We start from the raw sequence: 12,145 nt of genomic DNA on the forward strand, positions 1-12,145 counted from the left end.
GGTGCCACCAACTACAGTCCTGCTGCTTGATGTCTTTTGTGTTCCACTCAGTCTTGACATTTACTAATTCTTATGAATTAGAGAAGACTGCTAGTTTTTTGTGTTTCCTGCTCCACCACACCTGAATGAAGTAATTTAAACCCCTCCTTAGCATGTTTACCTCTGCACAGACCTGTTAATCATTCATTAATTTCAATCAGGTGTGTAGAAGCAAAGAAACAGCTAACGTGTGCAGGATGGTTGCCCTCGAGGAGGACAGGAGTTTGTGACCCCTGTTATACACCATATCACTGTGACTGTTGCTAGTTTCAAAAACCTGTTACCTGTGAAGCAGAAAACGTGACTTCAGAGTTCAAGGGTCCTTTCAGTTAATCCCATCAAGAGAATGCAACACCAATTGTAGCTTTCTGGCATTGTAGTTTCTGGATCCGCTCCAGGTTCTGCACCTGCTGATGACGTCATCATACTACGGTATTACCGCTCGGCCAAAATGTATTGCATCCTTTTTGTAATTCCGTTCTTTCACATAGGTTTTGCAAAGAGTTGATAAGTTTTGTTATTAAATTCATGTTTCTTATGCCTATATGTTTTTGAACGTAGTAGCATGGACATACTTTTTTTTTTGGGGGGGGGGGGCATGTCCCCCCCACTTTTTCCAAAGTCAAGTTTTGACCCTTGCACTTTTTACCATCCAAAAACAATATTACGCTATATTAAATTGACAATGGTTGAGCTCTAGGACCAAGCGGAAAACAACCATTTGTGTTGAAGCCTGTTTCCCATTAGAGCATACTGTAAAGATACCCCCCCCCCCGTGCCCCCCCCCCCCCCACACTTCTAAAGTAAAAATTACGTCCATGCGTAGTATCATAACTTCCGTAAGCCGTATGTCCAGCCAATCATCTAGTGTGATGTCATCAACAGGCGCAGGACCTCGAGCCGACCAGAAGGAAACATGGCGTCTAACATGGCGTCTCTCTAAGACACTAGACCCACGGCCTATGTACTTTAGAACCAATGTTATGGTTATGTTACGAAGACGCCAATATTTTTTTCACTTGGACATAATTTTATTCATTTTCAACAATGTTTTCGATATTTCCGGACATTAAAGTTAAAAATGCACTTTGTCTCTTTAATTACCTTAAAAATAAATAAACCTCTTTGAAAGATCGGAACTATCACTAATTAGTTGCATCACGTTTTTAGCCCTTCAACTCACAACTAGGGCCTGCACGACTATTTTTTTTAAGTCGACAGTCAAGTAATGAAAGTCGAGTCGACTTCGACTAGTCGTTGATAACGTCATACACCGGAAGCGGCGGTTGGTGACCGGAGAGCGCAGGAGCTCCCTTCTTTTGGAGACAAACGCTTGGTCACACCGCGTCATTTTTGATGCTTGGGTGTGAGAATGTGTAGCATAAACGCAGTAGACAGTACAGCTTTAGAACACTTAGGCTTTATTGGCAACCCTTATTGCAGATGCTGACAACAATCAGCTTCAAAAACATTCTTGAATGCAGAGCATAAAAGAGAACAAGCAGGCTTATTGTTGCTAATCAGTAACAATAATCATGTAACTCTTGTGTAACATGTAAAATTAAGTGCGCAAAATAAAAACTCCTAAAAAAAAGTCCACAAAAAACTTATGTTTACTCGCTGCCGACAGTCTGTTTGGTCATTTGTTTTTGATCCTGGTTTGCGTGCAAGTAAATTAGTGCATCCACATGATCAGGATGAAGGCTCGCCCGCTGTCGGGTGATCGTATTCCCGGCAAGTGAAAAAATCCTCTCGCTCGGGGTGCTGGTAGCTGGAACAGCCAAATAGCTTTTGCTTAGCTTTGCCAAACGGGGAAATCTATCCTGGTTGCGGGACCACCACTGGAGCGGATTGTCCATGGTGGGAATGTGTGGTGTTGAAAAATAATCCCGGATTTCTTCAGCTGCAGTGGAGCAGTGAGTTGATCTCCTGTCACTTTGATAATGCGGTCCTAAAAGTTGCACAAAGTCTTCCTCGAGTCTGGCTTTTTTCCCAGTCATCGGCTCAATTTGGGCATCAGTTGTGTCCTCGGCTTGAGCTTCACCTAAAATGATAAGTTTAAAATTACCTATGCTGCATGCATCTGAATAATATGAGCGTATTATAGTTCAGTGGACCTACCTGTTGCTGCAGGCGGCTCTCCGTTTTGTAGCAGGACGTCCAGGTGTCTCTGGGCTTCCTCTCTTTTATTCTGCGGGATGAAATGAAGATGTTTGAAGCGAGGGTCTAACATGCAGGCAACTATCGGGATAGATTCGGTCAGATCCTCAGACCTCAGTTTGAAGCGCGTTTCCAGCTGTTGTCGGACCGTGTTTTTGAAAGTGCGTACAGCTGCCAGGTCAGACTCTTCAACACACAGAGTGTTGCTGATCATGTTGAAAATCACAGGATAAATGAAAGAGAGCCCAACGTGCAACTCGCCACACATTATTTCAGTAGCCTTTGCCAGAGGTTGCAGCACAGGAATCAGCTGTTCCACAAGCTCCCACTGGGAGGCTCTCATGGCAAGTGACTTCTGGACGCTTGACTTTGTGACCGCTTCATCTGCAAGTACGGACTGGACCGCGATCCTCTGCTCGAACAGCCGCTGGAGCATGACAAAAGTGGAATTCCACCGAACAGGACAGTCAGTCTGGAGTTTGTTGGATTTTACGCCAAGCTGTTCCTGACGCTGCTTCAGAGCGCAAGATGCAAGTGAAGAGTGGCGAAAGTGGCTGACAACTCTTCTTGCTGCGTCGACAGCTTTCACCACCTCAGGTAAAACTAATCCAGCTTTAACTGCCAGCTGCAGTGTGTGTCCGGTGCAGCCCAGATCATGTGGAAACATCTCGCATAGCTCCATGGCTAGATTCATGTTACTGGCATTATCGTGGACTGTGCAAAACACCTGTATTCCCCATTCACTGATTATTTTAGACAGCCGATCAGCAATGTTTACAGCCATGTCCCTCTCTGGCATCATGGTGGTACAGAGCACCCGGGCCTTCAGCTGCCATGAATCGGTAACGTAGTGAGCAGTTACCGTAATATACGGCTCCATGGTGGAAGATGTCCACAGATCAGTTGTTAGCGAAACACTCTGGCCTTTCATTTCTTCACCAATATTTTCACGCAGGTTATCATACTGGTGTGCAATGGCGTTCCACAGTGTGTTGTAGGATGGGACGTTGTAACCTGGTTCGAAAAAATTCAGTAAGTCTCTGAAGCCGTCTCCGTGGACTGCAGCTAATGGTCTGATGTCTTTGACAATAAAATCCACCAACAAATTGGTGATTTGCTGCCGTCGTCTTTCTGTTACAGCTGGACGTTTGGTGAATGCGCTGATTGACTGCTGAACATGCGACTTGGGTTGTCCCTCCTCAGCTAGCATTAGCGGATGCCTTTTCAAATGCATGTGCATAGCACTTGTATTTTTGTTGTATTTTAGAACGGACTTGCAGATTTTACATGTTACAGAATTAGAAGATTCATCTTTAGTGAAGTATTTCCACACAACTGAAACATTTCTGCTAGTTTGCTGCAATGACCCACCCGGCTTGTCACCTGCTGTGTTTTCCGCAGACTCCATTTTGTCATTATCACGTGACAGCAACTAGTCGCTGAAAGGCATAAAAAGTCACTACAGAGCAGTGAAGTCGACTAGTCGACTAGTCGACTAGTTCATACAACCCCTACTCACAACTGGACCCATAATTCTCAAAACCAGAGAAAAACTGATAAATGTACCTATATTATCAACTTTATCTTTGGTTTGAATGCTCTGTGTGGCTCCTGCAACTTTTACAAGTTTTAGATTCATTAGTTTAAATGACACATTATTTAATTGTCTTCTCTAATTCATAAGAATTAGGAAATGTCAAGACTGTGTGGAAGTCAAAAGACATCAAGCTGTCCATTCTGTCTCACACAAAAGCTAAATCACCTCAATAAAACCTGCTCTCTTCTAGTTTGAAGACAGCCTCTAAAAATAACTCCCCAGTACTATTACAAGGTTCTGCAGAGAAAATCTGGTGAAGAGTGCCCTCTATATGCAGAACGATGCTCTCGGAAGTGCAGCACACTCATGGAAAGACGCTGAAGGTGATTTCTGCAGCTGTTTTTGCTCAAGAGTTGGTTCAGATTGTGATAGAGAAATAACTTCCATGCTTCCTGCTTCTAAAGCAGCCGAGGCAATTAACTTTACTGAATGGACTCGGTTGTTCAGAGCACCTGAGGTGAAAGTCTCCCATTCGGTGTGCCTTCTTTAAGCACAGTGTCATCAGAAGTTAAATGGAAGGCAGGCCAGATCAAAGCAGTGCTGCAGATCTTCACTGTCTGACTTTATCTCTGCTCAAGCCCGAGAAACCCTGTCACATCCTCAGATGCTCAAAAACGATTTTCCTTCCGGACTCATTATTCCCTCAAGCGCCGGATGATGCTGCACACACTGGTCACGCTTGTGCAACCCAAATCAAAGCGCTCTGTTTGAAGACTCTGTTGGTTAATAAGTCTATTACAGAGCCATAAAAACTGCAATTAGATGGAAAATCAGGATTTACTATCAAAATCCCCGCTGATCCTCCACAGCCAAGTCATCCAAAGATGTTCCGTCACCTGAAGGCTGTTTCTGAACAACATTCAAAGAACAGCATTCTGCACACTGATCTTTGAATGTTTGAGCTTATGTAAAGCTTGCTTTCACCCACATGCCTTTGTAGAAATAGATAAATTAGACCAGCAACTGTTGCTTTAAACAAAATCTACCAAAGAGCCAAAAAGAATGTGCCAAACTTTGAAGGTCATGTTCTTTCAGAGACAAACACTGTTGTGAAAATACCTGGAATGTCTGAGAAAAGAGGATTTTTTTCATTTTTGTCTCAAGTTTAAACAAAACTAATAAAAACTGACTGAAACATGTCTTACAAAGTTTATACACTGCAAATGTATTAATATGGTGGCAAAGGAGTAAATTGCCCATCCCTTAACCGGAGGGTTGCAGGTTATAGTCCCGTCTGTCACAATCTTTGTTTCTTTGGGCAAAACACTTACTCCTCTTTGCCTGCTGGTGGTCGGAAGGACCAGTGGCGCCTATGCTCAGTAGCCTCACTTCTGTTAGTGCACCCCATGGCAGCTATGGCTGCAATGTAGTGTGTCACCACCAGTGTGTGAATGTGTGTGAATGGGTGAATGTTATATTAAACAAAGACAATTTACCAATTAATAATTTAGCAATTTACATTTCATTATCAAAGGTGTGGTTCACTGACAAAATATTTTTTATCATTATTTCTGATTATAATCGGTCACCCTGAGTTTTTCATGCAGGCTGAACATGAAAATAGTCTCCTACACCTATCTCCTGCATTAACATTTGATAGAAAATAGACGGTGAAACCCTAGGATTAGAAAATCCTGACAGATCTACATCACACTGTCACTTAATATTCGTGGACTCACCCATTTTGACTCATGATGGGGAGAGCTGTTGTTGGTTTAGCGTCCAGGAAACAGCAGAGAACATCTGGACTAGTAGACGCTAACCATTAGCACTAGCAACTCCACCACACAGCAGAACTCCTTCAGGCTTGTGTTATTTGAGAAGATAAAACATTGATGTTGCTGAGGAAACTGAGTCAGTGGTAGAGTTGTGCTGCTGTTAGCCAATCAGAGGCGAGATGTTCAAATACCAGGAAATAGGACCCTAAATCCTACCGTGTTAAGCTCTCCTTGGATGTGGCATTCTGCTAGTTCCTGAAACTGGTGCATCGGAGCCCCCCCTCCCCCAAGTAGGACACATTCATTCTTACTAGAGACCACTGCAGATAAATTGATTTAACGAGTGTTACACATCTTTAAATTGCGCACAAATGAATAAAAATTGCATAAAAATTAGCAGAACAGCATCACAGGAGCTTTTACATTTTACCGCTTCAAAATGATTGTTTAAAAGAAAAATTCTACGAATTTTGTTTCTGTGTCAAAAAGCGCTGTAAATAACTTTTCTTCTTGACTTAACCTCTTTTTTAATCACCTCACTACTGATCCAGCACCAACATTTACTAGTCAGCTAGTTTTTAATTCAGAAACACTGATGTTGATTAAAAACATGTATAAAAAGAAATCTTCCAACTAGAACAGACACATTAGCCTTTTCTAGCTCAGACTCTTCCAGCGTTATGCTGCTGTCTGAAGGAGCCGAGTCTTCAGTGAGATCAGGGTGATGCATTTTTAAAGTGAGTTCCTGACACCTGGATGCTGTGAAATCCAGCCTGTAAATGGCAGAACACTTGCAGAGGGAACGAACAGCCAGGTCTTCACTACACAACCTGGCGCTGGAGCAGACAGATGTGCTGATATGCCATTTATAGCCGCAGGCCTTTTTTGACTTCTAAAGGCTTCCGCTGTCAAAACGGAGCACCGGGGAATGCATGACACAAAAGTTAAATGAAGGTTAAATGGAAGCACTTCAAAGTGGGAGATCTCCACAGAAAAATAACGGAGGGAAGGTTAATGTGTGTCTTGTTGAGACACCGGAGCAGCTTGTAGCTTTTGGCCATATCGGTTTGAGGTCCAGTTTGGGTCAGAATGCCTCTGGGCCGCCGTTTATTGGTTCTATACGCACAGTGGCTGTCTGCAGCATGATAACGGGGTTTAGAGCTGATGCTCAGAGACCTGCTCTCTTTCAGGTTAGATTTTCTTCTGCTATTGCTTCAGAGCATATTCTGTGATACCAGGAGCAGGCAGTATTGACTTTGTATGCACTGCATCTGAGCCAGCTGGCAGCATCCACATCTGATATAATGCCTGGACCCTTGGTGGTTGTTGCTTCAGTGAGATGCTGCAGAAAAGCATCTTTTAAACTTTTCATGGGCTCCTGGTTTGTTGCATCAGTTAAAGGTAGTTTTAGACTGAATTACCTAAACAAGACGAGGAAACCAGTACAAATCTAATGTCAAGCAGGACAATACTGATCTAAAAATACCACCACAAAGACATACTTGGTAGTCTGTTGGCAATAAAAGGTTTAGCTTAGCAAATAAATGTTTAAGTTTATGTTCATTTATTTGGCAGACGCTTTCATCTAAAGCGACTTACAATTTATAACCTATAGGGCATGTTGTGATCTGTGGGGGAAACCGGAGTACCCGGAGGAAACCCACGCATGCATGGGGAGAACACGCAACTCCACGCAGAAAGGCCACAACCGAGTTTCAAACCTGCGACCTTCGTGCTGTGAGGCAACAGTGCTAACAACTGCGCCACCATGCAGAAGAGGAACAAGAGCGCAACTCTGAGCAGGGATACCATCGAGCCATATAGGAAAACTCCAGCTCACAGGATTCCCGATCACAAGGTGCATTTAGGAAAAAATGCCAAGTTTATTTAACTCTATCTTGATTTTCTTTGTGTGGTTGTGTGTTGTGGTGCAGTGAAATTAGGTTGGTTAAACAAGCTACAGCCAGAAAAGGTAAGCCATCTGACTGGATGGAGGTTTAATGGCACAACTATACAACGCTGTCTAAAAGGGAGGAGTGTTGGAACTATCCATAAACATCTCCTATGTTTTAGTTAACCTTCTTGGCACCATTGGGACTGTCTGACCCTATCTTTTATTTATTTATCTGAGAAAGAGCAATCCGACAGGTTGAACGGTACACCGAGCGGGGAGAGCAAGTGATGACAGAAAGCAGATTACTGAGTCAAGACAACAACACACAGCATCTTTTCATTTGTCATGCCATCTGGAGTGCTCAAACTGAGGTCTCAGAGAAGAGCATAACTCAAGGAGAGATCAACCAACTTCCTTTATGCCAAGATGTACAAGGTTCATTGGATGTTATGTGCAACTATTTGCTCAGATTTAGGGGTGTGAAGAGACACAGCACGGCCTTTTTGTTGCTGCTTCTACTTGACATTGGTTTAGCGCGCTGACGCCTTTCACAGGCTTCATTGACATGCATGACATGTGAAACACTTTTATGTCCAACAGCAGATCTGTTATTTATGCCAAAAGAGCTTGATTCATTTGATCTCCTCCCCCTGCAGTGCAGCTCATTTTTGCACACATTTATTTTGGTGTTTTGCAAGAAACAGTTTTACTTGTTGCAGTTTTTATGTACATATTCAATAAAAATGTGCTTACTGGACATAATCAAACTGTACAGTTATTGAGTAAACCAATATCCATCCATTCATCCATTTTCTGAACCTGCATGTCCATGTAGGGTCGCCGGGGGGTGGGGGTGGGGGGTGGGGGGGTTCGGTGCCTATTTCCTGGGCAATAAGGCGGGGTACACCTTGGACAGAGAGTCAGTCCATGGCAGGGCGAGTGCACCAATAGATAATCCTTATTATCATCTCTGGTAGAAGCCAAAATATCAGCCGTAGCAAAGTCTGCTTCCTTAGTTTTGATTATGTTAGTTAGCATAAACTGCTGAATTTTATAAAGAATGATCAATGTTTATGTTTATGTATTTAGCAGACGCTTTTTTCCAAAGCGCCTTACAAGTGATAATTGGCATGTTGCCTTTGAGGCTAACAATAACAACAACAACAGGAACAACAACCAATTTCCATTTAATCGTAGGTGGCAGTGAGGCAGCATGATGAATCATGGAGAGGAGGGAACAAGGAGTGGACAGAGAGGGGGACGGGTGCAGGGAGGGTGCTGGTTTAGAAGATGCTCTCTGAAGAGCAGGGTCTTCAGGAGTTTCTTGAAAGTCAAAAAGGAAGCCCCTGTTCTTGTAGTGCTTGGTAGGTCATTCCACATTTGTGGAACGATGCATGAGAAGAGTCTGGATTGTCCTGAGCGTGGTGTAGGCACTGCTAGCCAACGATCCTGTGATGACCAGAACGGCCAGGCCAAGACGTAAGCCTTTGCAAGAGGATTCAGGTAGCTGGGAGCTGTACCATCTCGGACTTTGTATGCTAGTGTTAGCAATTTGAATTTGATGCATGCTGCTAGCGGTAGCCAGTGGAGCTCAATGAACAGAGGGGTGACATGTGATCTTTTTGGCTGATTGAAGACCAGACGCGCCGCTGCGTTCTGGACCATTTGAAGAGGTATCACAGTACAGGCTGGAGGACCAGTTAGAAGGACATTGCAGTAATCGAGGCGGGAAATGACAGTAGATTGCACCAGGAGCTGGGTGGCATGTTGTGTTAGGTATGGTCTGATCTTTCATATGTTATACAGCGCAAAGCGGCATGAACGAGCAATAGAGGCAACATGATCTTTAAAGGTCAGGTGTTCATCAATCACAACACCCAGATTTCGAACTGCCTTTGAAGGAGCCAGAGATAGGAAGTCATTTTGGATTGAGATATTGTGCTGTATAGATGGTTTTGCTGGGTGACAAGTAGTTCAGTTTTAGGAGGTTGAGTTGGAGATGGTGGGATTTCATCCATCTTGATATGTCAGAGAGACAGTTTGATATTCGTGCAAAGACAGTGTGGTCATCCGGTGGAAATGACAGATAGAGTTGGGTGTTGTCTGCATAGCAGTGGTAGGAGAAGCCATGTGATCGAATGATCTCACCCAGTGAGGTGGTGTATATGGCAAAGAGAAGGGGTCCTAGTACAGAGCCCTGGGAGACTCCTGTGGCAAGATGGTGCACGGTAGAGGATTGTCCAAGCCAAGATACACTCAATGATCGTCCTGTGAGGTACGATTCAAACCAGGTGTGTGCTTTCTCTGTGATGCCCATGCTAGAGAGCGTGGACAAAAGGAAGCCATGGTTGACAGTGTCAAATGCAGCCGATAAGTCGAGCAGGATAAGCACTGAGGATTTGGCAGTCGCTCTAGCTTCTTTTAAGGATTCCTTCACTGCTAACAGAGCAGTTTCAGTAGAGTGGCCCATTTTGAACCCAGATTGGTCAAGCAGACAGTTTTGTGAGAGGTATTCTGTGATCTGCTTGAAAGCCACCCTTTCAATGATTTTGGACAGAAAAGGGAGGAGAGTGATAGGTTGGTAGTTCTCCACATGATTTGGAGGAAAAGATGTTTTTTGGCAGTGGTTTAACCTGAGCATGCTTGAGAGATGTGGGAAATGTACCGGATGTCAGTGAAGCGTTGATCACATGTGTGACTGCTGCGGCTACTGTCGGAGCAATAGCTTGGAACAGCTTAGTCGGAATGGGGTCAAGTGGGCATGTAGTAGGGTGGCTGCACGTGAGAAGCTTGGACACACAGTTCTCAGTGAGAGGGGAAAAAGAGGAAGATGAAGCAGTAGGGCTTGAGATGGTTGGGCTTGAAGGAGATTGTGGTAGCAAATATTCAGGTGTGGCCAGTTGAATAAACTGTTTGCTTATAACTGCCACTTTGTCAGTGAAGAATGAGGCAAAGGTGTCAGCTGATAGATTGTTGGTAGGAGGTGGAGACGGAGGGTTGAGCAGAGTTTTGAATTCAATTCAATTCAAGTTTATTTATAAAGCGCCAAATCACGACAAGAGTCGTCTCAAGGCACTTCACATAATAAGCATTCCAATTCAGGTCAGTTCATTAAGCCAATCAGAAATAATGTTTCCTATATAAGGAACCCAGCAAATTGCATCAAGTCACTGACTCTAGTCAGTGACTATACAGCAATCCTCATACTAAGCAAGCATAAAGCGACAGTGGAGAGGAAAACTCCCTTTTAACAGGAAGAAACCTCCAGAGAATCCTGGCTCAGTATAAGCAGCCATCCTCCATGACTCACTGGGGATCGAGAAGACAGAGCAGACACACACACACACACACGCACGCATGCACACGCACACACACAAAGACAAGTAATGTGTCTATAGTAATATTGTGATGTCTTAGTAAATATTCTATTTGGTGAGAGATAAACTTTATTGTATTTATCCTAGTGAATCTATAATTAAACGGGTAAACTAGTAGTAGCACATCCAACGTCAAGGAAAGCAAAAAGTTATTATCAGGAGAGGGAGAATGTTTTAGTGGTTAGCAGCAGTGTGCTAGACGATAGCCCCCTCCATGAGGCCACCACAGCTCAGCAGAACGTCATTGTAGCTTCTTCTGGGGAGAAAAACACTTACAGAGAAAATAAAGTTAACAGCTGAAATTGCAGAAAATAGTACAGTTAAAGAGCAGATAGTAGAAGAAAGTAGTTGAGTGTGAAAAGTGGCCAGTGTATCCTCCAGCAGTCTAAGCCTATAGCAGCATAACTACAGAGATAACTCTGGATAATCTATCCTATTTAGATGGAGGCATGTTGGAGTCAGGGCAAGGGAGAGCCGTCTTTACCGACTGTACACTCCACCTCCCTGTACTCCCCCACTTGTCCAGATTTAAGCTAACATCAGATTTTAACTATAGGCCCTATCAAATAAAAATGTTTTAAGCCTAGTCTTAAAAGTAGACAAAGTGTCTGCCTCACGGACTAAAGCTGGGAGCTGAACTGTCGAAAATAGTTTCTGAGAGTCAGTAGAGCTGAGAATTTTGTCAGTGTAAAAAGCTTTCTTTGCATCAGTGATGCTGGCAGCGAATGACGACAGTAATTCATGAAATTTCAATTGATCACCACCAAAGTACATCTTTACATCTTTCTTTCACAGGTTAGCCTCAGAACTGCCATGAATAAAGAATGGTTCCTAAACATCCTCCCAGAGGAACTCTTCCAACAATCCAAGAGCAGTCTGGTAATGAACACTTTCTTTTCTATTGTGGTTGATCATCAAGAGGTGAGTGAACAAATCAAATCCCGTGAATTCTGTCAAATTCTGAATAATGAAAATGATAATTCAGGAATAATCTGCCAAAGACCCAACTTCATACTGTGTAAACCTAACATAATAATCAATAAAAACCTTTGGAACTGATGATGTGGATGAATTTATAACCATAAAAAAATAAGACACTATTTTTTTAAATGCCATAGCGACACATTTTTGTAAAATAGTACTACTGTCATCACAATTCATCTTTGTCACAGCTGAAATGTGCAAGAGAATGTATGTTTATGCAACCCTTTACCCTGACTGAAGAGGTTTATTTTTGTATCTTTGCCAAGTGACCCTACTGTCCCATTAAAATCTAGCCTTAGACTCTGCCTGAGGGTGTCCAGCTATCACTGATGCACATGGCAGCACCAAAGCCTAAGACCAGAATTCATCAGGTAGC

At 43.3% G+C, this 12,145-nt stretch overlaps 1 protein-coding gene across 1 annotated transcript; it reads right to left on the bottom strand.

Moving 5' to 3' along the window:
• Positions 1 to 1,652: 1,652 nt before the first annotated feature.
• LOC129160588 (E3 SUMO-protein ligase ZBED1-like) lies at positions 1,653 to 3,607 on the bottom strand. Its single transcript, XM_070553358.1, has 2 exons — positions 2,161 to 3,607; positions 1,653 to 2,083 (listed from the first exon to the last, which is right to left on the bottom strand). Exons 1-2 carry the CDS (start codon positions 3,605 to 3,607, stop codon positions 1,653 to 1,655), a joined length of 1,878 nt encoding a protein of 625 aa, XP_070409459.1.
• Between the last annotated feature and the right edge of the window lie 8,538 nt (positions 3,608 to 12,145).

This window comes from Nothobranchius furzeri, chromosome 1 (assembly GCF_043380555.1).
Source record: "Nothobranchius furzeri strain GRZ-AD chromosome 1, NfurGRZ-RIMD1, whole genome shotgun sequence".
Classification (NCBI taxonomy): domain Eukaryota; kingdom Metazoa; phylum Chordata; class Actinopteri; order Cyprinodontiformes; family Nothobranchiidae; genus Nothobranchius; species Nothobranchius furzeri.